Source organism: Ceratotherium simum, chromosome 28, assembly GCF_057802395.1.
Source record: "Ceratotherium simum simum isolate JZ-2026a chromosome 28, ASM5780239v1, whole genome shotgun sequence".
Lineage (NCBI taxonomy): Eukaryota > Metazoa > Chordata > Mammalia > Perissodactyla > Rhinocerotidae > Ceratotherium > Ceratotherium simum.
Genome location: NC_141927.1, coordinates 16,321,075 through 16,346,181, shown reverse-complemented (window position 1 = coordinate 16,346,181; position 25,107 = coordinate 16,321,075). Strand labels below are relative to the sequence as shown.

Genomic DNA, 25,107 nt, shown 5'->3' with positions numbered 1-25,107 from the left:
TTTAAACACTTAGCATTACAGATTAGTATCTAATAAAATGCTCTTGCATGGGTGCTACTGTATCTGTAATTTCCTGAAGTTTTATTTTTAAATTTTCTTTCCTAGACTTGTTTCTAGAAATAGATATTTCTTAGCATAATGCTCTCTACAGCTTGGCTACTGCTGATGCTCAAAATAGACAAAATTGATCACCTGTCTGTGACTGTGTTTGTTTATGGGGGAATTATTAATATTCTCACACGAGATTGTGATTCTGTCAAACAGCTCCTGTAAATTCACACGATCTGGGTTTTATAGAAATCACTTTGGGGACTTTTAGAAGAGAAGGGAGAAGGGCAGAGTGTAAGTGTGGGTGTAGGCTTGGGTAACTCCTGTTCAGACTTGGAGTGCTGTGGGGGTCATGAAGACAGCTAGAAGATGGAATGGTTTGAGGGGAAGGCAGGTGTGCACATGCATAAGGTTGCTTTGCATTTGAAGAGTTGCAGTACAGTTTATGAAGTCTGACTGCCCAGTGCCAAAGGACCAGACTCGATTTGTCCACTTATCCTCAAATTCTCAGTGTAAGCCTCCCTTCCACGGAGAGGCCTTGCCTGATCACTGGATCTCACTGGTGGTAACACTTATCACGCCTTCCAGATTTTGCCTGTTTAATTTTATATCTTCCCCGCTAGCTGGTTAGCCCACTGAGAGCCCGACCAGGTCATCAGCACTGTCTTCCCAGCTCCCAGCACAGTGCCAAGGGCACACCAGACACTCAGATGTGTTAGATGATTGGAGTAGCTCAATTCCTGTGAATTCATCTAGAATAAATCTGCTGAGTGTACTATGGACAATCTGTTTCTTTCTTGGTCGGTCTGATGTTGGTTTGACATACCACCCACCATCTGATCATTCATTTCAAAGGTTTTTAAAAATATGCCCATTGTCTCTTCTTATTGGGAAGCAGAGCAGAAAGAAAACAGTGTCTGTTTTCGGAGTTGGCACTGGCAGTGACACTAACTGATGCCTGTCCCTGCCCATGGGTGGAGCAGTGGGGTGACTCTGCTCCCAGCTCCTCATTGGCCCATCCTCCACCCTCTCTTCTCCTGGGGAGTCAAGTATAGATTTTTGTCTTCCAGTTACCTTTAGCCCAGTGGGCAGCTGCGCAGGACTCGGCATGTGACTAATGCCCTAAGAGACCTTGGCAGGCCGGGCAAGCACTGGCTGAGCTCTTCCAACCCCCGCTCCACCCCTGTCACCTTTTCTCTTTCTGCAGTGGTGTGTCACCTAGCAGTCAGCTGGTGGTGGCACAGATGGTGAGTGGTTTTATAAGTCCTGGTGCTTTCTCTCCAGAATTCTGACTTGAGGAAGTTTGCTTATCTGTTCTTTCTCTGTTGTCATGTTAAACGTCAAAATTTCCTCTGTGTGTGTGTGTGTGTGTGTGTGCGTGCACACGCGCATACACCTACCCAGAGCTGTTGTAGCACCAGTCTGCATGAGCTGAGCAAATACATGATATTTAAATACATTATATAGTATTGATGGCCAGTGAAAACACTTGGTATTCTGCTGCTCTGTAAAAAAATATACGATACTATAGATTGCAATTTAAAGCGGATGTCTCTATTTGAAAAAAGAAACTTATTTTCAGTTTTGTGACCTAGCTATTTAAAAGAACATATCGTAAGTAGCTCACAAATACTGTCTGAACTTATAGCTAAAATCTGAACACGTAGTGAATTGCCAGGAAGTTTTTGAGAAAAGTATTTCAGATCATTTACTATTATTTCCTTCCCTTTACTGCTAAACATACTTTAAAGTGATTATTCATCAAAATAATTTTCTAAGTAGAATTATTCTTATTATCTGTACTGCATATTTTTATACTGATTTATGTATAAATTGTCTATGACATTCAATTTGAGGTTTCATACATGTTGGGTTGTTCATCAAATTTTTTTCTGTGCGTTTTGGCTTCTTAATTTTGTTTGTAAACTCCTTGTATTCAAATATTATTTTTATATTACCTCTGTACCTTACTGTTCTGCACACAGGACTAATCAGAGTATTGGTAGAGGAAATAATAATAATACCCAGCATTTATTGAGCAATTTTTGGTGCCTCGTACTATTCTAAGCTCTTTCTTTGAATCATTTAGTTGTTATAAAAGCCCTACAAGATAGACACTATTTTCATCTCCTTTTATAGATGAGGAAACTGGGCACGGAGAGGCGAAGTAATTTGTCCCAAATCATACAGCTGGCAAGCTGTGGAGGCAAGATGTGGCTCTAGAATCTGGGATCTTAAATACTATTCTCTACTTTCAAATACTACGCTGTAATCTCTCTCTAGATATTTGGTGGTTGATTTAAAGCTTATGTGCACCAATTTGTTTATATATTTTAGCTACAGTATCTTGAGGAATATCAAAGAAATTATTTTATCACAATAGCCAACTTTGGTTTCCCCTGCATTTATGTTGTTGCTTTTATGGTACAAAGAGGATGGGAAAGTAAGAAACACATTGAAATTTTTTCGGTCTGTTTTACCAGTTGGAGAGCTTGTTCTGAGATTTGTTGGAAGAAATGGAAACTAATGGCCTTTAGATGGTTTGGGCCTGTTTGTGGCTCTTCTCCGCATTATCCGTGATCATGAGAGTTGAGTGCGTTTGATTAGGTGGAAGAGAACAGAGAGAGAGTATGAACATTTTATAGCGAGGATTCTTCATGAGTAAAATCCTTTTAATGTGGTTGATGAAGACTTCGCACAAGATGATAGAAGTAAAATGAATTCCTCGAGTGTTTTTAGAAAAATGAAATTTGACAACCAGGGAAAGACCTGGACCATTAGACTGTGGGTTTAATGCCTTGATTGGTCAGCCAGCCATTGAGTTAGATGGTCGGCCTTTGGGAATTCTGGAAAAGAGTCCGGCCTCCCTGGAACGAACATGACATTTTTCTCTTCCGACAGAATTCAGCTTAGGAAACCACCAGCACAGGACCATGCAAGCCCACGAGTTGTTCCGGTATTTTCGGATGCCGGAGCTGGCTGACTTTGGACAGTACGTGCGCACTCTTCCCACCAACACGCTCATGGGCTTCGGAGCTTTCGCAGCCCTCACCACTTTCTGGTACGCCACGAGACCCAAAGCCTTGAAGCCGCCATGTGACCTCTCCATGCAGTCGGTGGAAGTGGCGGTAAGTGGGGGGACTGGCCTGCCGTGGGGGTTTCCTTTGTATTTCCCCAATGAGTTCCACATTGATCATGATGACAATCACAGTCAAATATTTGCTTGCCAGGGTACTTTGTAAGCCGAAATGTGCTCAACCAACAGAAATTGGTCAATGATAGTAAATGGAGGTGGAGGCCAAAGTACAGGGCAGAGCGACAGAGGAGGTGGCCTTGGTTGGTTGGTGTGGGTCTACCCATAGTCACACAGAGGCTCGTTTCAGAAATCACATCGAGCTTCTTCCCTGTGCTAGGCATTGCGATAGGCCCAGAAGATTGCGTGAGGGAAAGGACAGGCACAGAGTCCCTGTCGCAGGGCTTGTGTTCCAGCAGAGAAGAGAGTTGTCAGACAAGCATTACAGAAGGAAGGATTTCACATCCCCCAGCTGTTGAAAGGGACTCTGGGATTTCAAATAGGATGAGGCTAGACTAGGAACTTGCTAGAATAACATGGCCACAGGATTTAGGATAGGACATGGAGGAGGAGGACATTCAGGAGGCATCTGAGGTTGAGCTGTTGAGGGCCATGGTTGTATATAACTTAGACAACGTAGAAGTCATGCTCCCATCGTTATGAAAATTAAACCAAAGCGTTTGTTCCGTAATTGGGGCTTAATGGGTGGGATGGCATGGGGAAATCTGGAGACCTTTTCTGAAAGATTCTTAGTGCTCCTGCTCTACCTTTCTTCCCTTCTGCATCTCTTTTGAAGGTGAGTAAAAAAATGTGAGGGGGCCAGTCTGGTGGCAGGTGGTTAAGTTCACGTGCTCAGCTTCGGTGTCCCGGGGTTCACGGGCTTGGATCCCGGGCGCGCACTTGCACACTGCTCATCAAGCCCTGCTGTGGCGGCATCCCACATAAAAATAGAGGAAGATTGCCACAGCTGTTAGCTCAGGGTGAATCTTCCTCACCAAAAAAAAAAAAAAAAAAAAAAAAATGAGAGATTGAAAAGGTGAAGAGGCAGCCAAGTTCTCAGTGGTGCTCTGACTCTTCACCTACTCTCTGCTTTGTAGTGTCTTGCTTTCCCCTACCTAAGTCACAATTAATTTCCAGTATTTATTACTTTCAACATATATAAACAAGAGTGTTGTGAAATGCAGACTTGCCTCATTTGCTGCTTTTAGATGTAGTGGTGAAAGGCCAGCCCCCTCCACCCCCGGCTGATGGCCACGGGGAGGAGAGTGTGTCCTTCCTGATAGAGCCCTGGCCTGATTCATAGCTTTTTGTTATTTATAGGGTTTTAGTTCTTTGTGACAATTTCTTGGATTCATTATTGTGAAACTCTTAAAATATATAAAAGATATGTCAGTCTGATTCATGCCACAATGTAAAAATAGAATGACTGAACCACTGCTGAGGAAAGTGGGCTTTATACTTTATTTCTGTTTAAAGGGGAAACTTAATATTTCACCTCAGCTAATTATATACCAAGAATGAGTAGAATTTAATTTTTCTAGTAGATCTGTGTGAGGTTTCAGGCCTTCTTTCTTTTCTGGCAGCGGACCTGGTGTCTCATAGTAGCATTGCCATCGCTATGAAAAGAGTACTTGGCAAGTGCAGAGTTAAGATATTTATAATATAGCAGTAACTGTAAAAAATGCCTAATTTTTATTGTATGAGAAATTGTGGAGGTACTTACAGTATGATTTTTAGTTCCCACTTAGCATAAAGTCATTGAGCCTTATTAAAATAATCATATGTGTTCTCTGTAGAACAATTTAAAACTGCAGATAAGCAAAAAGAAAATTAAAATTGATAGTTCCACTCCCTGGTACACAGGCTCCCTGATTTTTCTCTTTGCTTATAGAAATAGATTTAGCTCTGATTTTCAGAATTTGTAGGTCTTAGGACTAGATACAAAATTTGCTTTGCATTTCTAAAAAACTTAAAATATCGAATTTAAGATTAGCTTGAAGTTGTGATGCTTAGTAATTATAGATGCTTTTCTATAGCTGGCATCATCATTCGGACTTCTGTGGCAGAAAGAGGAACATAATTCACTTCATTAAGTATTAATCAGGCGCCTGTATCTGGCACTCTTGCAGCGGCTGATCGCCAGAACAAAATATTGTTGTTTTGTTCCTACTTTGAAAACAAGTACGTAATACCATTTGCCAGTATCCACCCTCATTCCCACTCCCAGTTCGCATACTTGGTGTTTTTCCCCCTCCTGTTGCCATAAACTTTACATGGATATTAAAATGAGAAGAATCTGCCCTGTTTGGTTTGGCTGCCTCTCATCACTACCCACATTGGCCATTTCCCAGCTACACTTTTTTTGTGTGTATGAGGAAGATTAGCCCTTAGTGAACATCTGTTGCCAATCCTCCTTTTTTTTTTTTTTTTTTTTTTTGCTGAGGAAGATTGGCCCTGAGCTAACATCCGTGCCCCTCTTCCTCTACTTTATATGGGATGCTGCCACAGCATGGCTTGATAAGCAGTGCTTATGTCCGTGCCTGGGATCCGAACCTGCAAACCCCAGGCTACCGAAGCAGAGCTTGCAAACTCAACCATTACACCACCGGGGGCCTGCCCTCCAGCTACGCTTTTTTAAACCAGCAGTACAGAGGTTCTTTATAAGTTACAGCTTGTAAAATTTCCTTTCATAAATCAGGGTATTGAAGAGGATGTTGGCACTCATGCTATTATATACCGGCACAGGAAAGGCAGTGAACACATATGCTGTAGAATGGGACAGAGAAGCTGGAGTTAGGAACAGAACCCACAAAGTCTTTCTTACATTTTTGAGCATGGTTTGATCAGGAACCTATTTAGAGAGCTGTGTCCCTGTGTCTGCAGTTACAGTTCACCAGCCTGCAACAGTGACCCAAAGGCTGCCCTTTCCCTGTGGGTCAGGGAAGAACTTCTGTCTTCCAAAGGTTTTTTCCTGCTGTTGCTTTATAACTTTGAGCAGTGGATGGAAGCAAGTTATTGTCCGTATGTCTCTTTGTTTTCTTAAATCACTTTCACAAGTGATGTGCAAGTTTTCCAGTTTTGGCTTATCTCATTCTGTTCTCTGAGATGGAGATTCCCATGTCACCCTAATGAAGATGATCTTTACTGGAGTGACTGGAAACCCTTTGGGACTGGTCAGGGCCCAGATTTTGGTGGTTGCAGTTAAGGGACACAGGAAAGCATGTTGGAGCCTGAGGGGTCCAGAGAGGCAGAGAGATGTGGCAGAGGCTGGACCTCGCCCCTCTGCTTAGATCGGGCAGCCTTGGGCAAGGTCACCTGTTTTGTTTTGTTTTTTTTCTCTGGGGAAGATTATCCCTGAGCTAACATCTGTTGCCAATCTTCCTCGTTTTTTTCTTGAGGAAGATTATCCCTGAGTTCACATCTGTGCCAGTCTTCCTCTAGCTTATTTGTGGGTCACCACCACAGCGTGACTGACAAGTGGTGTAGGTCTGTGCCCGGGATCTGAATCCGTGAACCTGGGCCACCAAAGCGGAACATGCCGAACCCAAGCAATACACCATGGGGCCGGCCCCCTCACCTGACTTTTTTGACCTTCAGATTCCTCATCTGGAAAACAGAAGTGACGGTACTTTCCCTCCCTCCCTCAGTGTTGTTAAGAGGGCTGCATAGATATATGCAGTGTCTGCCTGGACTGTAATAAGTATTCAGTAAATGTTAGTTTTCTTCTTCTGTAAAGGTCTCCTCTTTTAATTCTCATATTTTATACATGAGAAAACAACTGGAATCCAGAGAGGTGAAATTATATCATTCAGTTAGTGGAAGATCTAGAACTCTGTTATGCTGCTTTCATATGTCATTGTAAGTTACGTATTATAACTAAGACTCTGTGGGGAAAAAGAGGATAAATAAGGACAATAAGGAAAATTTGTGTCTGTCTAGGTAAATTTGAAGAGTCAGTGGCTAGAGCTTCTGAACCCAGGAGCAGTCTCTTCTGAATATGGATATGTGGGCAAAGGAATCTAAAGATAGTGATGAAAATGGAGGGAGGAAAAAGGACAGGTAAGAAATGGAGGCTGAGATTCTGTACATAGGGTGGTTATAGGACCGGAAACTGTGGAGGATGCGGTGGTGGTGAGGACTGGGGGAGGAGGGGATGGAGCTCTCAAAACCTGGGCAGTAGCCACAGGCACAGCAAAAGCTGATTTCTGGTAAGTTTCTGCCTTTCCTCATCCTCTACCCCTGAACCAGGTGGGACGTAGATAAAATCAGAGCAGAACTTGGTGCTGATGGGGTTGTAGGACCTACCAGAGTTCAAGGGATTTAGGCAACAAACCATTACAAAGTATAGATGAGAACCATTGTAATTGCTGAAGGAGGTAGTAGAAAGAATATGTGAATTTGTTTAATTGATGAGAGATGTCACGTGTGCATTGAGAGGGCTTACTCGTCAAATTAGGTTGGAAAGATTTTTGATAGCTCTTACTAGATTATAAAGTACTTGAATGAAAACCCAAATTATCTGTTTTGTTTTTAAACTTTAGAGAAGGGAATAAATTGTAGCAAGTAAAAACTTTTTTATACCTTCCAGTCTTTAGCCTTTCTAAGCTATCATTTTAAGATTCTCAGACCTTAGATTAAACTTTACTTCCGGTAACTAACGCAGTTAGTCTATAACAGATTCGCTGTTTAGACTTGTTTCTGGACCTTGGTTATAGCGTGGGTTCATACCTTTTAATAGGCAGAACCAGTTCTTTGAGTATCTCATCTTGTCTCCAAGTGGGATGACTTATTTCCACCCCAGATGATCTCATGACATTCAGGTCACATGCTGGCTAGATGACTCTTTTGCATGAAAGGTTGCGATTTAAACATCCATATGTTGGGATAAATAATTAGTTAGCAACTTGCCTTAGCATTTTAATCTTGTGCTCCAGAACGTCTGATGTGGAGGATGTGACACCTGGATTTAATTCTCTGTAAGTCACAGAGAGTAATGATCAGGCATTCATTCGGCAAGTACTTGAGCATCTGCCGTGTGATGTGCACAATACCAGGGAGGAAGAGGCTGCTGCCCTTGAGGAGCTTACACAGGCCAGCAGGAAGTATTGCTCAGGACTCCTTCCATCCCTGGCAGAGGACGAGGGCCATCCTTAAACTAAGAGTAATAAAAGTGACTTGTTTTCATGCCATCGAACTAGAACTGTGGTTCATTCTCAGGTAGGAATTTGAAAGAAGCAAACTAAATATAACATATCCAGCCTATGGAAGCAATGCTCAATAAATAGCATGGTTTTAAAATTCAAAAGTCACAGTCCACAGGAGGCCTTCTCAATGCCATGGCTTGCCTAGACAAACCTCAGACCTCCCAGCTCACATGCACACTGTGACAAGGACTAGCGTCCTTAGTCCACGATTAGAGAGTGCAAATGGAGACTATTACTGAGTAGGATTTTGTTATGTGGCTAGTGTAATCACTCATTTTACACACATGTGTGTATGTAAAGACCTGCTTGCAAACTGGGCATAAGCAATTTCTGCAAGAGAAGAGAGTGGGTCATTCATAAGTTTTTCTGAAGACTCATACTGGACTTGTGGAGACCAAGTCCAGCCAATAATGGTGGAAAAATAAAGAATGGCCATGCCAAAAAAAGAGTTGATCTCATAGAAACAGTTGAGTAGAATGGTGGTTGCCGGGGCTGGCGGGTGGAGGAAGTAGGGAGAGTTTGGTAAAAGGGTACAAACTTTCAGCTGTCAGATGAGTAAGGTCTGAGGATCTAATGTCTAACGTGGTCACTGTGGTTGACTGCACTGTGTTGTAGAATTGAAATTTGCTAAGAAGGTAGAGCTTAAGTGTTCTTACCAAAAAAGAAAAAAAAAAAGTGTAAATATGTGAAGCGATAGATGTGTTAATTGATGGGGGCAGTCTTTTCACAATGTATGGGTATATGAAATCACGTCATACACTTTAATCTGTTATATTGTCAGTTATACTCAATAAAGCTGAAAAAAACAAAGAATGGTGATGGCTTTCTGAACTTGAATGGCAGGGGCTGGCTCTGAGCAGGGGCGCTATTGTGGAGTTGGGCAGGACCAGACACCACCGTGAGGGATGAGCCTGAGTGGAAGCTTCGAGGGCGGAGCAGGAAGACAGTTGTCCAGGAAGGGCAAGTGCAATCAGATGGTGGAATCTCTTGCTCCACTGACACCAGCCTAGCGCGCCTGTGGAAGGAGTGTAAGAGGCGGGCATTAGACTAACACACTTGAACCAGGCAGGAGGTAGCAAGGTCAACGCTAAGAAGAAGGGAGAAATATTAGGAGCGGTCTAGTTGTTTCTGCAGTTGTTTGTAAAAATAAACATAAATGTACTTCTCATCTCTGGGAAGCCTCGGAACAGTTGACTAGAAGGGCATGTAAGACTCTGTAAGAATCTCTTGGTTTGATGCTCTGGCTTCATATCTGTCAATAACCCTTACGTAAGTCCTGTCTGTTTTTAGGCGTTAACTTTCATTTACTTACCATTTGTAATTGCAGGTTCCTGGTCACTATTCCCCATGGCCTATTCTTTCCTGATTGCAGAATAGTTGTGCTTGTGGTCAAAGAAAGATGTGTGCAGAGATTTGCCCTTCCAGTCCTACCTCTGGCAGCTTGATTGCTATGGTACTCAGAGAATTTTCAGACATGCTTTCCTAAAGGTTTACATCTGAGGGCATTGTCAGCGAGCAGTCCTGGCAGTTGGGGCAGTGGGTGTGGGATGGAGAGAATGTACTTGGAGGGGCGTCTTTTTGTTGAGAAATGTTATTCTGGAAGTGTGCAAGCATCCGCAGTTTCATACCCATAGGTAATTTGAGCACCTTTTCTAAAACTTAATCAGCTTCTTAATAACAAACTATGAAAAACCTTGCTAACTTACTTTTTCTTATGAAACTCACATTATAGGAAACTTAACTGAGTTTCTCTGTGTCATTAGACTTGGCTGATGACTCGAAAGTGACTAGTGATTTGCACGAGATGGTAGAAGTATCAGAGCAGGTATTGGGGCACTGGGGTTGGGCAGATGCGCTGCAAGGTGGGGGGCGGGCTTTACAGAGAAGGAAGGCAGAGTTGCTGATCTTTATGCCCACAGAAGACCAGCCCACAGAAGTATGAAGTAGCTGCCTTAGGAATTCAAAGAAAGAAGGTGATTGTTTTGGGGGGAAAACAATTTATTTCTGAGTTCCCTTTAACCAGAAAGAAAAAGCTCCAGTTTCCTATATAGGAATACAGTAAAGCAGGTCTGAAAACACAATTTGATTTTGTACAAATGATGCCGCTTCTCACAGGCCTCGTTAAGCAGGGGACATGTGTACACGTAAATGACAGAGATGCGTGCCGTAATATTTATCTAAGTTTGAAAATAGCCTCCCCCAAGCAGGGTCAACTTGTGCTGAGTGAAAAATGAGAAATGGAAGCTTTCCAACCCTCTTGACAAAAATCCCGGCTTCACACCAATGTCTAAAAGGCTAACAAAGAGTAGGAAGTAGACGCTGGTTCCCCTTCGAGGAGTCAGAAGTGAAGCAGAATGCCTCACATAGTCTGAATGGCAGGCATGGAGAGATGTGATAGGCAGGCTTGTTTTGCTGGAACAATGTGTGTTTGTGGGAATTTGGATTTTGTGACTGTAAACTCTCTTCCCTTTCCCTGAGGTGGGAGGGTGCTATTTTCCCTTCTGTGATTGGCTGAGATTTTCTGGTGATGAGATTGAAACATGTTTGGCAGCACAGAACTATAGTTTGCTAAGTACTGTGTCGGCCTCTCCCACCTCTTAAACAAATCCTCTGATTGGGATAGTGAGGAGCTCAGGAAGTTGGAAACTGGAGAATGAACCAGGGATGAAAAGGAAAAAGGCTCTGAGGATTAGAGGAGAGCGTTGAAGAACCAAAAAAACCCCAGTCAGGCACCAGTGACCTGGGCCCCATCTCCTCAAAGATGAAGATGAACCACATGTGGGCAACTTTGAACCTGCTCGTGAACCACATGTAAGGCAGATCTCTTAACATTCCCGAATGTGCCTTGGAGCTGAGTTTGAAGCTCGGCTCCACCACGTTTTAGATGTTGGACCGAGACGTGAGAGCCTTCCTCTCTGTTTTCTCATCTGCAACGTGGCTGGCCTGCAGCAGGTACTCAGTACTCACTCACCTTCCATCTTTCCTGGGCTTGGATGACAACACCCAGCACTGATTGTTACGTGCTGGTTCTGCCCTCTCTTTGCACACTTGAGTGTAAAGGATCTTGGGAATTAGCTAGTTAAATGGTGAGCATGCGTAGTGAACCAGAGGGTTCGTTGTTAACCCTGTGACATCTACAGGTCAGCATAATGGGGGAGTCTAGTCTAGTCTTTAAATATCCTATCTATTATCGTTCAGAAAATATGGTTGGGTGGGTCACCTGTCGGCTGGCCTTTAAAGGCCCTAGTTTGATCTGTCAAAGATCTGCTGTGGGGCCGGCCCCGTGGCTTAGCGGTTAAGTGCGTGCGCTTCGCTGCCGGCGGCCGGGGTTCGGATCCCGGGTGCGCACCGAGGCACCACTCCTCCAGCCATGCTGAGGCCGCGTCCCACATACAGCAACTAGAAGGATGTGCAGCTATGACAGACAACTATGTACTGGGGCTTTGGGGGAAAAATAAATAAATAAAATCTTTAAAAAAAAAAAAAAAAAAAAAAAAAAAGATCTGCTGTGGCTGGATATGAGAATTGATGGCCAGAAAGCCTCTCTAAGAGGCACTGGATGGAAAAGTCGTTTTGTGCCTGTTCATAAAAAGAAGCAGTTGATGGTGGTCTGGGCAGGGTAAGATGTGTGTAAAATGTAAGTGCTGGGAGGAGTATAGTTCACGTGGAGGATATTGGAAAGAGTAAAAAAAAGTCATTTCTATCACCCTAAGACTGTGGTTCCCACCTGCTGCTGCTCTCCCTAGAGATGGATTTAACCTTAACATCCAGCCAAGTCTTCAACAGTCTTGTTGGAAGTTCCGGTTCTCCTTCTCCATCTCCCCCTGCTCTCTCTCCTTCCCCTCCTCCCTCTCTCCCTTCCTTTTCCTGCCTCCCCTCTTCTCTCTCCATAAAGGGAATAAACGAACGATAGTAACGTTGTGGGTAGTTGACTGTTATAGCCTCTAGATATCCATTTCCAGAGGAGATGAATGAGACCACAATTTGTAAGGCTTGGGCCTTTCTATCCCCAAGAAATTCTCCAGGATGTAATTTGTTTTTGCATTTAGATATGGGAGTGGCACAAAATTACTTTCACTATCAAGCGTTCCTTTTTGTGAAATATTGCCGACAGTTCTAGTCTTGGGAACCACTGATACACAGATGTTCACTGTCATCCTCCCCTTACTGCCCCCAAGGGAAACTTGAACTTTTATTTCCTAATTCAGCCCATGTGGGGAGACTGACTTCCAGAGGAACCTTAGCGTGCTGGAGAATGTACTCGTGACTACTGGTTTGACTGTAGTGTGTTTGACTCACCATCTTTTATTTTTTCAGACCGGGAAAACAATGTATATACATTAAAGAAGTGTATAGCAGAAGAAATAAAATATGCTTAATTCTCCTGGACTTACAGTCTTATTGACTAGTTTCCTGCGCATTCTAGTGGGGTTGTCTGCTTAGCTCTCCCTGTTTCTCGAGCACAACTGAATCTCCCACCTCAACCCCCTATCAGCAGGTTGTATCAAAAGTCCAGAAAGGCCAAATTTAAAGTATCTTTTCGTTTAAGTAGATGTTTCTAGAAGTAGCCACATGTACCGGAATAATCCCCTAATTGAATGCCCTGCTTTTGAAATGGCTCAGTTTTGTAGCACATGGAGACATTTTGTGCTCCTGTTGTGACAGCTGTGCGCCCCAACGCTCGGAATGCAGTCCCTCACCTTTGTAGCTGTCATTGAGGATGCTAACACCCAGTGTTTACATATAACATTTTTGTTCAAGAAGATGGTAACACGTAGGCACACCAAAAATGATGATTCTGATTCTTTATGGGAGTGTGTGATCATTTCATACAACAACAAATCTCAAAGCACAAATCTTGTTGCTTAGTGGCGTCCACCCCCATTTCATTTAGCCTCCTCTCTTGAAATTACAGTGTGCCTTACAGTTAAATGACAGTGTGACCTTTTACCCAGTTTTACCTATACCTTAAATTGGTGTGCCTTTTTGGCGTAGAGCGCACTTACTGCTTCCTCTTCAGACTTTTGCTAATTATTCTAATTGCTAATTAGAATAATAATAAATATCTTGTCCTCAGGTTATTTTGTCAAGATGATGGCTTTATCTGGGATATAATTAACTTCTTTAACTTTGGTTTGGCTGTTTTACCTCCATGTTTCTCAAAGTCCTGAAGATTATAGACCACCAAAAAAATTAACCTAACCAAAAAATTATTGAGCTAAAAGTGTCTTATCAAATTGTATACTCTAGAGCGGTGATTCCCAAAATAAGACTAGGGAAGTTGACCTACTATCTTGAAGGGATACAGTCTCCATATATCCAAAGCTAAACTTAATCTTTTTTCTCAAACCCCCAATCCGCAGTCTTCTATTTTTGGTAAAATGGAACTGCTACCTTCTCAGCCTTCTGACTCTCCCCTCCTTCTTTTCTCCTACACCTAATTACTTGCCAAATCCTTCCAAATCCATTAGCGCTTAGTGCTTCTGGGGTCACCATTCTCCCCATTCCCACTTGCCACTGCCCTGGTCCAGGCCCATATAAGTTGGTTTCTCTCTAGTCTCTTCCCCCTCCATCCTATTCTGCACACTGCTCACGCTCCTTGTAGATTTCTTTCTGAAGCATTACCCCAGTCTTCTCGACTTCCCTGCTGGGGACTTTAATGGCTCCAGGCTGATGGTTCCCACACATTGGCGTGCACCAGAATCCCCTGAAAGTCCTGCTAAAACAGTCTGCTGGATCACACCCCCCCAGTTTCTGATCCAGTAGGTCTGCTGTAGGGCTAGCTCATTTGCTTTCCTTACAAGGGCCAGGTGTTCCCTTGACCATCCTTTGGGGACCTTTGCTCTAGGGTGAACCCGTCCTCCTTGGATTCCAGGCCTGTTCCTGTCTGTTCATTCTGACTTCTGCCGTGCTCTGCTGCTCAGCCAGTGCTCCTTGGAGGCCCTCTGGTCATGTAAGGATAAGACTTGGGCTCCTTCAGAACAAGCTCTGTGCATTGATCACCTGATTCTCATCTGCCCCTCGACAGCTGTGGGCACTGCTCATCAGAATGCATGGAGAGGGCGGTATTGCTTTTGCAGAGATACAGCTGAGTAACACCATGAATGAGTGAGTGTTATGATGAGAGGCGTAGAAGGCACATCCTAAGCAGAGGGTCATGAGGACCTCCCTGTGGGCTGCCAGGCTGCTGGCGCCTCTAGGCCATGTGTTGACAGGCAGAATGGGTTGGACCAGTGGCCAGGAGGTGGTTATTTATGGCAGTCGGCTCCTCTTCACCACATACACTTCTTTTTTAGTTTCTTTCTCCTTCCCATTTTCTGTCATTCAGTCCCCCTCCCCTTTCTCTTCCTACCTTACGCATGATGCCCTGGGTCTTTTTGGTGACTTGTGGGTTGAAGACGCTTCTGAATCTTGCTATAAAGCCACAAAGTTGCTTCTGAATTTTAATCTGAATATTTACTGGAGAAAAGTTATAGGCTAAGAAGGACTGATATTGTAGTTAGGCTTGTTATAGGGTATCTGAGTAATATTCTGCACGTTCATATTTTACAGGAAAGTTCTTGTTTAACTAAAAATAACTCTGGACGTGGACACATGGTATCCCGTTGTACAGAGAAGAAAACAGACTCTGAGATTAAAATAATAATGCCTGATTCTAAAGTGAAGAGATTTTTTCCATCTTTATGCACACGAAGAATAACTTATTTGTTTTATAAAGCATGTTGTAGTTAATAATTATGTTTAGAATCACGGCTACAGTATTAGAAAGTTTCTGCCGAGATAGAGAAGACTGTGTGATGAATAGAATATGTGATTGGGTGATATTTACTCCAGAAAACTCAGTGGTTTTAGGTCAGGAGTTAAACACACATATGTAGCAGAGAGTAGATATTGAAAGAATGTATATAAATGTATAAGCATAGAAAAAAGTCTGGAAGGAACTCACCAAACTGATAATAGGGGCTAGTCATTTTTTGCCTTGATACACTTCTGTGCTATTAAATTTTTTTAAGGTATATAAATGATAACTTGGGGTGGTGGGAGATGAAAGAGAGTATGTGGGAGGAGGAATGAAGGATTCTAATTAAAAAAATATATAAGAAGAAGAAAAAGAATCCATCACAACATATCTGCAGTCGTTCCCCTGTAGAGAGTTCCCACACCCTTTCCTCCCTTGGAACACGTCCCGTCTCCCCATCAGCTCCGCCTGCCCAGACTGCCTGCTCTTTGAGACCTAGCCCTTTGCCCCCTTCTTCATGAAGCCTTTCCTATCTTCTTTCTTCAGACCTCAAGCCGGAAACAATCTCTCCCACTTCTGAACGGTCCTTTCTTGTGGGACCAGAAGTCCTTGTATCATAGTCTCATTTCCCCAAGAAAGTGTTTCCTGACTGTTGCAAATGTGAAGGCCCCTCTCTGAAATTAAAAAAAAAAAAAAAAAAAAGAGTGGCTCTGACATCATAGTAGTGGAGCTTTGATTTGTCAGTCTCCAAAGAGAGCTTGGGGCTCCTGGGGATGTCTGGCCCCCTTGCAGCATCTCTGTGGCCCCAAGAGCTCAGCAGCTCACATGTTGAGAGCCACAAACTGCCCCTTAAGATGACCACTGCTGCCAGTTAGGAGTTCTTGTGCGTGGCACGTGTACTTACGAAGCCAACAAATGAAGACAGCTTAGAGAAGGGGGCCCAGTGACATCAAGGCTGCATTCCTGTCAGTGTGACAGATCACACCTGTGTAGACTGTCTCTGCACACCTGTACATTTTTTGGCTGATGATTGTAACTATGCGAAACTGAAGTTCCTAACAGATTATCAGTGTTAATGATGTTAATCCTAACAGATTAGCACTGCACTTGGTGAAGAGATAAAACAGTGGAAATAACCTTAAAAGAATATAGATAACACTATGGAAGTAGAACTGAATGGTGTGTCATTTCCACAAGAGCTGACTCAACATCGGCCGTCTGCGCCGTGGATGGCAGTGGTGTGAGCGCTGTCACACCGTGTGTGGTGGTGGCAGCTTTCCAGTTCTCCTCCTACTCTCCTCGGCCTTGTCTGGCAGGACCAGTGCCTGTAGATCTGTGAACCTCTTTTCTCTTTTCCTCCGCTGTTTCCTTCTCCCAGGGACCCTTTGACAGACATTCAGTCCAAGCCTTGCTTCCCGGAAGCCTGCAGTTGTCTCCAGGGGAATGATTGACGTTCACACACCAGCACATCCTGCGCCTCAGTTCCTTCGAGCAGTACTCTTAGAGCAGCTGCTCCACAGGGCCGCTGGAGGGGATTGTGGGCATGCACGTCAAGCTTTTTGTTTGTAACGCTTTCTCCTAACGTGCTTGTCTGTCTGTCTGTCTTTTTGCATAGGGTAGTGATGGTGCTCGGAGATCCACGCTACTTGATAGTGACGAGCCCTTGGTCTATTTCTACGATGATGTCACAACGTTATACGAAGGTTTCCAGAGGGGTATACAGGTGTCAAGTAAGCATTTTACTGAATTCGTGTGACTAGTGCTTAGTGATTTTCATTCAGAAAGAGTGATCATTCTTCAGAAAGGCATGTTTGCTCATGTCTTTTGCCTATTTCCTATTGTTCAAGTCTCCCAGTCTCCTCCCATAACTTCTCCAGAGTGAGTCCCAAAGCACAGTAGCCTTCTAGATGTTCCCCGTGGCAAAGGGGGTTCCATGGTCACATACGTTTTCAGTATGTCCTGTAGTTTATGGAGTCACACGTCCATTAGATCATTATGGGCTCTGACTTTTCCTGCAGTCAAGAGACCTGTTTAATTGGGCTCGATCCAACATTTTTCAAATTTACTTGACCAGGAGACCCGTATTTTGAGAAATAAACACTGATATCCCAAGGAAGCAGTGTTCCATCAGACACACTTGGGAATCTTGGCTCCTGGGACTACCCTTAATTACTAACGATGGCATAGGAGACCCAGGACACCTGGCTCCAGCCTTCCTTTCCAGCCTCTCTCCCTCCCAGTTTCCGTGTGTGCTCCCCTAAGGTCATACTGAACTTCCTGCAAAGCCATGACCCCTCTCCTCTCTCATAACCCCATGCCTTTGTGCACTTTTTTCCCCCTGATCATAAAGCTTCCTCTGGGCTGCCCTGGTGGTGTAGTGGTTAAGTTTGTGTGCTCCACTTCCGGGCCGGGGGTTTGCAGGTTTGGATCCCGGGTGCAGACGTATGCACTGCTCATCAAGCCATGCTGTGGCAGCATCCCATATACAAAAAGTAGAGGAAGATTGGCACAGATGTTAGCTCAGGGCTAATCTTGCTCACCAAAAAAAAAAAAAAACAAAAACCCAAAAAAGACAATTGGGGAGGAGGAGTTAAAACAGTCCGATGTTCAATACCTCTCCTTCCCCCATTTGAAAAAAAATAATAAAATATAAAATAAAATAAAGCCTCTTCTTTCCTACCCCCAGCCCAGGGTGCTTGATATATTCTTACTAATCTTGTAGAACTCATATTGCCTTTCACCTTTTCTAGAAAAGCTTCCTGGTGTATTGTTTTCATCCCCTGCCTCTACGTGAGGCATTTCCTCCTTTCCCAGCATCTTATCTCCGTTTCTGTAACAGCCCCTTCAGGGGGCAGAGGCGTTTACCTGCTGTTCTCCCACTGGCCGGTGCTCCTTGGGTAGAGCAGCCATCTCTTCTCTCAGCCCTGACACAGGGCCTGGCACACAGTGGTGCTCATTAATGTACCCTCAGTGAAGGAGAGAGTCTCCTCTGCTGCTTCTCACCCCCTTTTTGTTTTAGCCTCTTCATTTTTGCTTGTTCCAGGTTCCTCTCTAGAAATGGTCTTAGGGGTCCATGCTTTGTTATTTAGATCTTTTAGTGGTTAGCTTTTATTTTTGCCACCACTAGCTAGATTTTTATCTCCTTACAGGGAGGAACTGTGTGCTGTTACCCACTCTGTCTCCCACGATATATTCCATGTAATCTGTGCTCAAGAAGTGCCCATCGTTTTCACTTGATACTAGTAAAACTGGATTGCTCGGCTCGGTGTGTTTGCCCCGGTATTCCTGTAGTGGATTCATTAAGCCCCACTGTAAAGAGGAAGCAAACTTACTTATGTATTATTTAATTTATGAACTTCCTCGGAGTTAGTGTTAGGGTCAGGATTTGTCTGTGATAACGAATGTCCATAAGGTAGAGCAGCCTAACATAAGGCCACAAGAAAGTATTTTTATATATATTCTTTACCACTCCCACAAAGCATGTATATGTATAAATGTGTATACATTTTTCCCATTGTTAGCAGAGGATGGGATTCATCTAGGATTATGGTGTCTTACATTATACTTCTTATTCTCCCCTGATCTTAAGACAAGTCGTGTAACTTTTTTTTTTGGCCACTTTGCTTGGAAAATGAAGGCCTTAAATGAATGTTTCGGAGAAGTTGGAGAAAAATAAGTTCAGCCTTCTTAACCGCTAGTGATTGAAGGGAGCTGCTCTGTGGGTTACTTTTTCTTCTTTTTTTCTCCTAGAGGAGCTTTTTATTCTAAGCTTTAATTTTCCTAGGCTCCCATAAGATTAGACTTTTACAGGACAGCAAAAACCAGCATCTAGATAAGGTAGGTAGGAGTTTGTTGAATGACAGGAGAAGCCAGCCTAGAGTTTTGAAACCTAGTATTTTAGAACTGTACCTAGGAGGCCATTTATGAAGATTGAGTTCTCTGTCAGTGGTTCGCATCCCTGCCCACACTTTAGTGTCACCTGGAGAGCTTTTAAAAAATACTAAGGCCCAGGCCCCATCCCTGTGCAATTACATCAAAAATTTTGTTAGTAGGTCCTGAGTATAGTATATTTTTTCAAGTTCCCCAAGTGAGCCTGGGGTTAACTACACTGTTTAGAGCAGGAACCTGAGAACTTTTTCTCTAAAGGGCCAGATAGTAAATATGTTAGGCTTTTTGGGCCATATGGTCTCTGATACAGCTCCTGACTGCAGTCTTAGATAATATGGAAATGAAGGAGGGAGGCTGTGTTTCAATCAAACTGTGTTTACAAAAAGAAGCAACAAGCCTGATTTGGCCCCCGGCTACGTAGATTGCTAATCCCTGTGCTTGAAGAGTAAAATAGCAGCAGTTCAGCGGGTGTATTTTTTTTCCATCTGAAAACAACTTCTGATGGAACTTGTGTTCAGTGTTGATTGCAGTCCCTGTGAGTGGAAGAGGGCCTGGGAATAAGGCCCTTTTGGTGCTCCTCTCTGTTTTCCACAGGACCTCTCTAGAGAGAGCCAGGGAGTCAGTATGAAGGACTGGGTTTGTCCTGCCTGGGTCCTCCCCCTCCTCATGCCTGGTTCTTGAATCCACCTTTGTATTACATTTCTCTTCTCTAGGGTGTAACTCTGTGAAATAGGCCCAGGCTTGTTAGGGCCCCAGGTGGGGCCATGCTCTGCTTTCCTTCTCACTTCCTCCAGATCCCCAAACCAAATCTGAACACACTCAAGCCTAGAATGGTGAAGCCAGATGGCTGTGGTCTCAAAACAGAAATGCAAATGCCCCGTTCAGATGGGAGATGACCAAACATCCAACCTCAGATGTCCCTGCAGAGGGAGCCACGCAGGCCCCGCGTAGCACAGAGCTGGTAGAGAGCCGTGTTTCTAAGTAGGAAATATTCTTGGATGTGGTCAGCTCTGGTCGTCTAAACATGGCAGCTTTTTTTTTTAGGTGGACATAGCTTTTCCCTTCAACAGCTATAAACGGAGCATAAAGTTAGTTTGGGATTAATCCGTAGAAAGAAACTTGTACGATTCCACATATAAATGATTTGGAGCTGTAGTTATTCCTGTGCTAGCCCTTAACGTGAATAATGAATTTGGGTTCTCTTTCCTTCTGCTTATTCAGTACCTAAATCGGAATCAGGACACATTCTGATATTTTGTAACTTGTGCTTTCACAAATGCCCCCTTACTTTCCATCATTTTGCATCTTATCTTCCTTTTTGTTTCTCTGCAGTTGAGACTTCATCCATGTAGGATGGGTGAAATGGGTGAAGGGGATTAAGAAGTACAAACTCCCAGTTGTAAAATAAATAAGTCATGCAGATGTAGTGGACAGCATAGGGAATTTAGTCAATAATGTAATAACTTTGTATGGTGACAGATGGTTACTAGGCTTGTTGTGGTGATTATTTCGTAATGTATATAAATGTCAAATCACTGTGTTGTACGCTTGAAACTGATATGACATTGTATGTCAAATGTACTTCAATTAAAAAAAATTAGACTTCACCCGTGTAATCAAGTCCAGGTGATTCTTGTTACCTTTGGTCATCAGAATTTGAGCACTTAAAAATTATATTTTCCTTTTCACATTCTGAGTTAGAATGCTTTAAGCTTCTTTAGAAATTTTGGTATAACTTGTCTTCTGAAAACCTACACCAGGATCTCTTTATGACTCAGCCTTTGACTTCTTTCTAAGCCAATAGGATATTGAAGAAGACTTCACAAATTGAATATCCTTAAAGATTGTATTTTCTTTATCTCCTCTCATTTTCCTCCTCTCCTGCCCCGTTTAAGAAACAAAATAGAAATAAATAAACAAAAAATCAGACCAAACCCCAGGAAGAAATCATTTCCAATCTGAATTCATTGTTTCTGATCTGAGGACCACTAGAGTCTACCTGATACTTTATAGAATGAGATGGGATACAAATTAGAATATTTATGCATGTTAAGCCCATCCTTTGTTTTTTCATTTTTTTCCTCTTTGTTTTTAGATGATGGCCCTTGTTTAGGCTCTCGGAAGCCAGACCAACCCTATGAATGGCTTTCATACAAACAGGTGAGTGTTCTGGCTCTGGGGACTCCTCATGCAAGCTGTAGTGCTTAAATTTGTCAGTTCTTGGAGCCACTGGATGTTAGGGCTGGAAGATTTCTACCAAGTGTATGTGCTGGACCAGCTCAGAGCTTCAGGATAAACATATGGTATCCAAATGGAGAAGTTGTACATAAAGATTTGGGAAAAAGTGGTTAAGTAATTTAACTGGTGGTTCAAAGCACTTTATTTTAGAGCTGATGTGTTGCATTGTGGAGTATAGTGTAATTTTTAAGGTAAAATTCTAGAAATGTGCTTGAAGCAGACGACTCTTCTCCCAGACCCCGTGGGGGGATAGGATTACTTCTCTCTGCCTTCAGAGGTCCTAGAAAAATTGAGAAGCCCCATATAGAGTAACTCTCTCATTTTTACAGATGAGGAAAACACACCCCAGGAAGGGATGGGACTCACCAAAAGTCACAGCTGGTTAGTGGCAGAACCAGGACCAGAAGTGAGGTCCCCGCCATCTGGTGCAGGGCTCTTTAATGCGTCACACTGATGCTGGGACTGGTGTGACAATTAACCCCAGGGCAGCCATAGAGAGCAGCACAGATGTTCAGAGACACCTGTGTTCTGTATAAACACAAGGGAAGCTGGGAGCTGGGTGTTTCTACTCTTGTCACTCAGTAATCCCAACTGGTCCACGGCTACAGCTGTTTAAATAGGAGTTTGTGAATGGCAGGGAGCAGAGCAGGAAAGCATTGCTTTTTATTTTTATCATGATTACAATAAATCTAGGTGCCCCTGCTTTTCCTCAGTCCAAGTAGTACCCAGCGCGTGCAGGAACAGCCGGATCTGGCACAGCTGTCCAGGAAACAGCTCCTGCTCTAAGGGCAGGTCATCCTGGCGATCATGAATACAAATGAACTTCCTCCTTCTGTGTTTTGTGTGAAACATGCTTTTAGCAGTTGGTGTGTTCCGGGGTGTGTATGTGAGGGGGGTTGTCGTTAGGAGCCACAAAGCCAGCTCGGGAATAATGTTCGCTGGTCCTCTCGAGGCGGAAGCACACGCTGTCCTCCCTTCCTTCATCTGAGGAGCGATGAAATGCAAAAGGCTTTGCTTGGGTCTCTCTGTCTCTCTCTCTCAGAGCTTAGCATACCTTGCTTGTAGAAGGAGTAGTGAGCCCAGGTGACCAGAAAGATTTTGCTGTTTTTATTTTGCCTTACCAGAGCCAAATAACAGTGTCCCATCCAAATAGTAGTTGTCAAGATCTCTCATTGTCACAGGTGGGGTAAAAACAGGTGATGTGTATTGGACATATAACACTGCATGATGGTCTTAAGGCCTCACAGAGTCCCCAGCACCCTCTGGATTACTTCTGTAGTGTTCTTTACAGTAATATATTCCTCTATGACTTCTGTAGTGTGTTGACTGGAAGAGAGAAGATGCAACCATTGCAGATTGGATTTTTCAAGGCACATTGAAAATCCCTGGGGTTTCTGAAGGTGTTAATCTGTGTATTGTACATTTTAGTCAGAGGCTGGTGAAGATACAAACTGGACTTAACTGAAGCCAAACATGGATTTGTACATTTAAATCATTTTTTTTTTTTGCACTAGCCCAATGATTCTGACCTTGTAGGAGCTAGGTGTTTTGGAGACAGGTGTGGACTTCTTTCTAGAGATATAAATGCATGCCTATTATCCTATTGAGCCCTGCAGGCCTTTCCCAGGTTCCCATCCCTTAAATGCCAGCAGGACTTGTGAAACAGTCCATGGGATATGAAAGTAATCACCATATTCATGTTATTCCTGCTGTCACCTCACCAGTGTCAGCTCTCATCCCATAGGCAGAGCAAGGGGTGGCACTATGTGCCACAGCCAATGGGGTTCTGGGGCAGGAATAGGTGTGGCTTTGTTTCCTGCGAGCGGGGGTGTGAATTAAAAGTGCTCTTGAGAATTCACCAACTGACAATGAAGAAAAGAATTGAAAAATTTTTTTTTAGTTAGTTTGGGATAGGAATGGGGAGAGAATGGGGGCAGGTCCTGCCTAATTTTTATGAATTTACCTATTTTTCCTTAGTTGTAATAATAGTATGCATTTTTGCATTTATTTATTTTGCTCAAAATTGTTACAAATATTCTAAGTTTGTTATGGTTTTCATAATCATAATATTTACCAGCTCTATAGCATTTTCTCAGAGATTTACCATCATTCACTTAAGCACCCAGCCATTGGTCTTTTATCCCCTAGAGTTTTATGACTTTAGATAATTTTGAAATATATATCTTTGTGCATTGTTTTTTAAAACCTCCTTCTAAGAATTATTTCTTAAGAGTAAATTCTCAAGAATGGAATTGTAGAGCCTAATGATAAGAGCTCGTACTTATTTTTTTAAAGATCTCCCCCAAACTTGCCGTTTCTGTGTTTATACCAAATGACAGGTTTTGGCTTGCTTTGCTTTGCTACTCTTTATAAACACAAAAAACAAAACAAAATTCTCTGTCCCTGCATTACTTTTATAATTTTATCAGATTTTATAAAACTAAAGTATAAAATAGAAATATTTGAGAAACGCTGACATACAATCCTCTGTGGCCTTCAGCTTTTGGGATGAGATTCATTTGCTTTGCAGAAGGAACCATATGATCAATTCTCTTCGTAGTGAGTTCTGGGGAATAAAACCTTGTATTTTACAACACTCTGGAACTGCGGGAATGCTTGTTTGTTCCTGCTCTCCTCTGTGCAGTGCTGGCTGAGATACTAGACTCGGCTGTCACCCAGTAGGCTTTGTTCCTTGAGTCGGGCCTGACTGTTCCCTATTTTTTCTTCCCCATTTCAGGTTGCAGAAATGTCGGAGTGTGTGGGCTCAGCGCTGATCCAGAAGGGCTTCCAGGATGCTGCAAATAAGTTCGTTGGCATCTTTGCCCAGAACAGACGTGAGGTATTAACCACTAGCCCCCGACTGTACGTGGTTTGCAGAGTTCTCAGATATAAGAGCCTGTTAGAGTTCACCCCCACCTCTGCTCCAGACCCGATTTTGTAGTCTGATTTCTGCTGAGAATATGGCTTTGTGTTACACCTTTGAAAGTTACACATGTGAAACCCCAAACCAGGGCCTCCTTAGCCTTTAGGTGGGGAAAAAAAAAAAAAATCACTTTTCTTTTTTTGATTATTGATTTTTGTTTTTTTAAAACTGGGTCCCCAAACAAAAACAAGCAAAGAAGTTATTAGAACAAATAACTAACAAAGAAGTCTTCTCACTTGAAGGGCCACTTCTGCGATTAGAAACATAGCATTAATAAATTACAGAGAAACTTGGTTACATTTTTGTCAGTAGCAAAGTCTCATCTTTTCTTTCTGGAAAGTGTGAGCTTTTCCTTTGATCAAGTTACAAAGTTTAAAATAATTCTGGCAGCAGGGAAGGTGCCTCACCTGGAGCCGCCCTTAATTTAGACACGCAGTCTGCTGTTTGGCTATCTAGGCCCCTGCGTGGGGCTTCTTAAACCATTGAATTAAAGTGAATTTCAGTGAGAGGCTCTTTTGGAGTCCTGCTTACAGTGTTAGTGAACAAATTGATGGCATAGCTGGCTTGGGAAAGTTCAAGCACCAGGCTTGGAGAAATTGCATTGGTTCTTAGATCTGCTTGTGTCCAAAAGGCATGTTGATTCTGTGCTACTGACTATTTTATAAATTAGCCTGGTTTTTTAGAATTTTATGTAGTGCCAAGGGAAAAACAACATTTTGCACAGCTGGACCAGAACTAGGCTCATGAAATTGAGTTTCCTTCATTTTAGGGGAAACTCGTTCAGATAAACACATCCAAAATTTTTGTTTTAGTGGGATTTTATAATGAATCTGTAACTAGGATGCATATTCCTTACTTCACAGAGTAGGTTCCTTCCTATATTTATCAGTTAGTTCAATAAATGTTTATTGAGCACCTACTGTATGCCAGGCACTGTGAGGCACCAAAGCAAGACAGTGACTTGAATCCTCTTCGTAAGGTACCGCGTAAGGGA

General features: G+C 43.0%; 1 protein-coding gene across 3 annotated transcripts in view; it reads left to right on the top strand.

Moving 5' to 3' along the window:
- Positions 1–25,107, top strand: part of ACSL1 (acyl-CoA synthetase long chain family member 1) — a 68,975-nt gene that overhangs the window by 20,093 nt on the left and 23,775 nt on the right. For all 3 annotated transcript variants that reach the window (XM_087418358.1, XM_087418355.1, XM_087418357.1), the window contains exons 2-5: positions 2,950–3,176; positions 16,680–16,794; positions 21,048–21,112; positions 23,928–24,029. In XM_087418358.1, coding sequence (XP_087274484.1) covers positions 2,982–3,176; positions 16,680–16,794; positions 21,048–21,112; positions 23,928–24,029 — 477 coding nt within the window. In that variant the 5' untranslated portion in view covers positions 2,950–2,981. The remainder of the gene's footprint in view (positions 1–2,949; positions 3,177–16,679; positions 16,795–21,047; positions 21,113–23,927; positions 24,030–25,107) is intronic.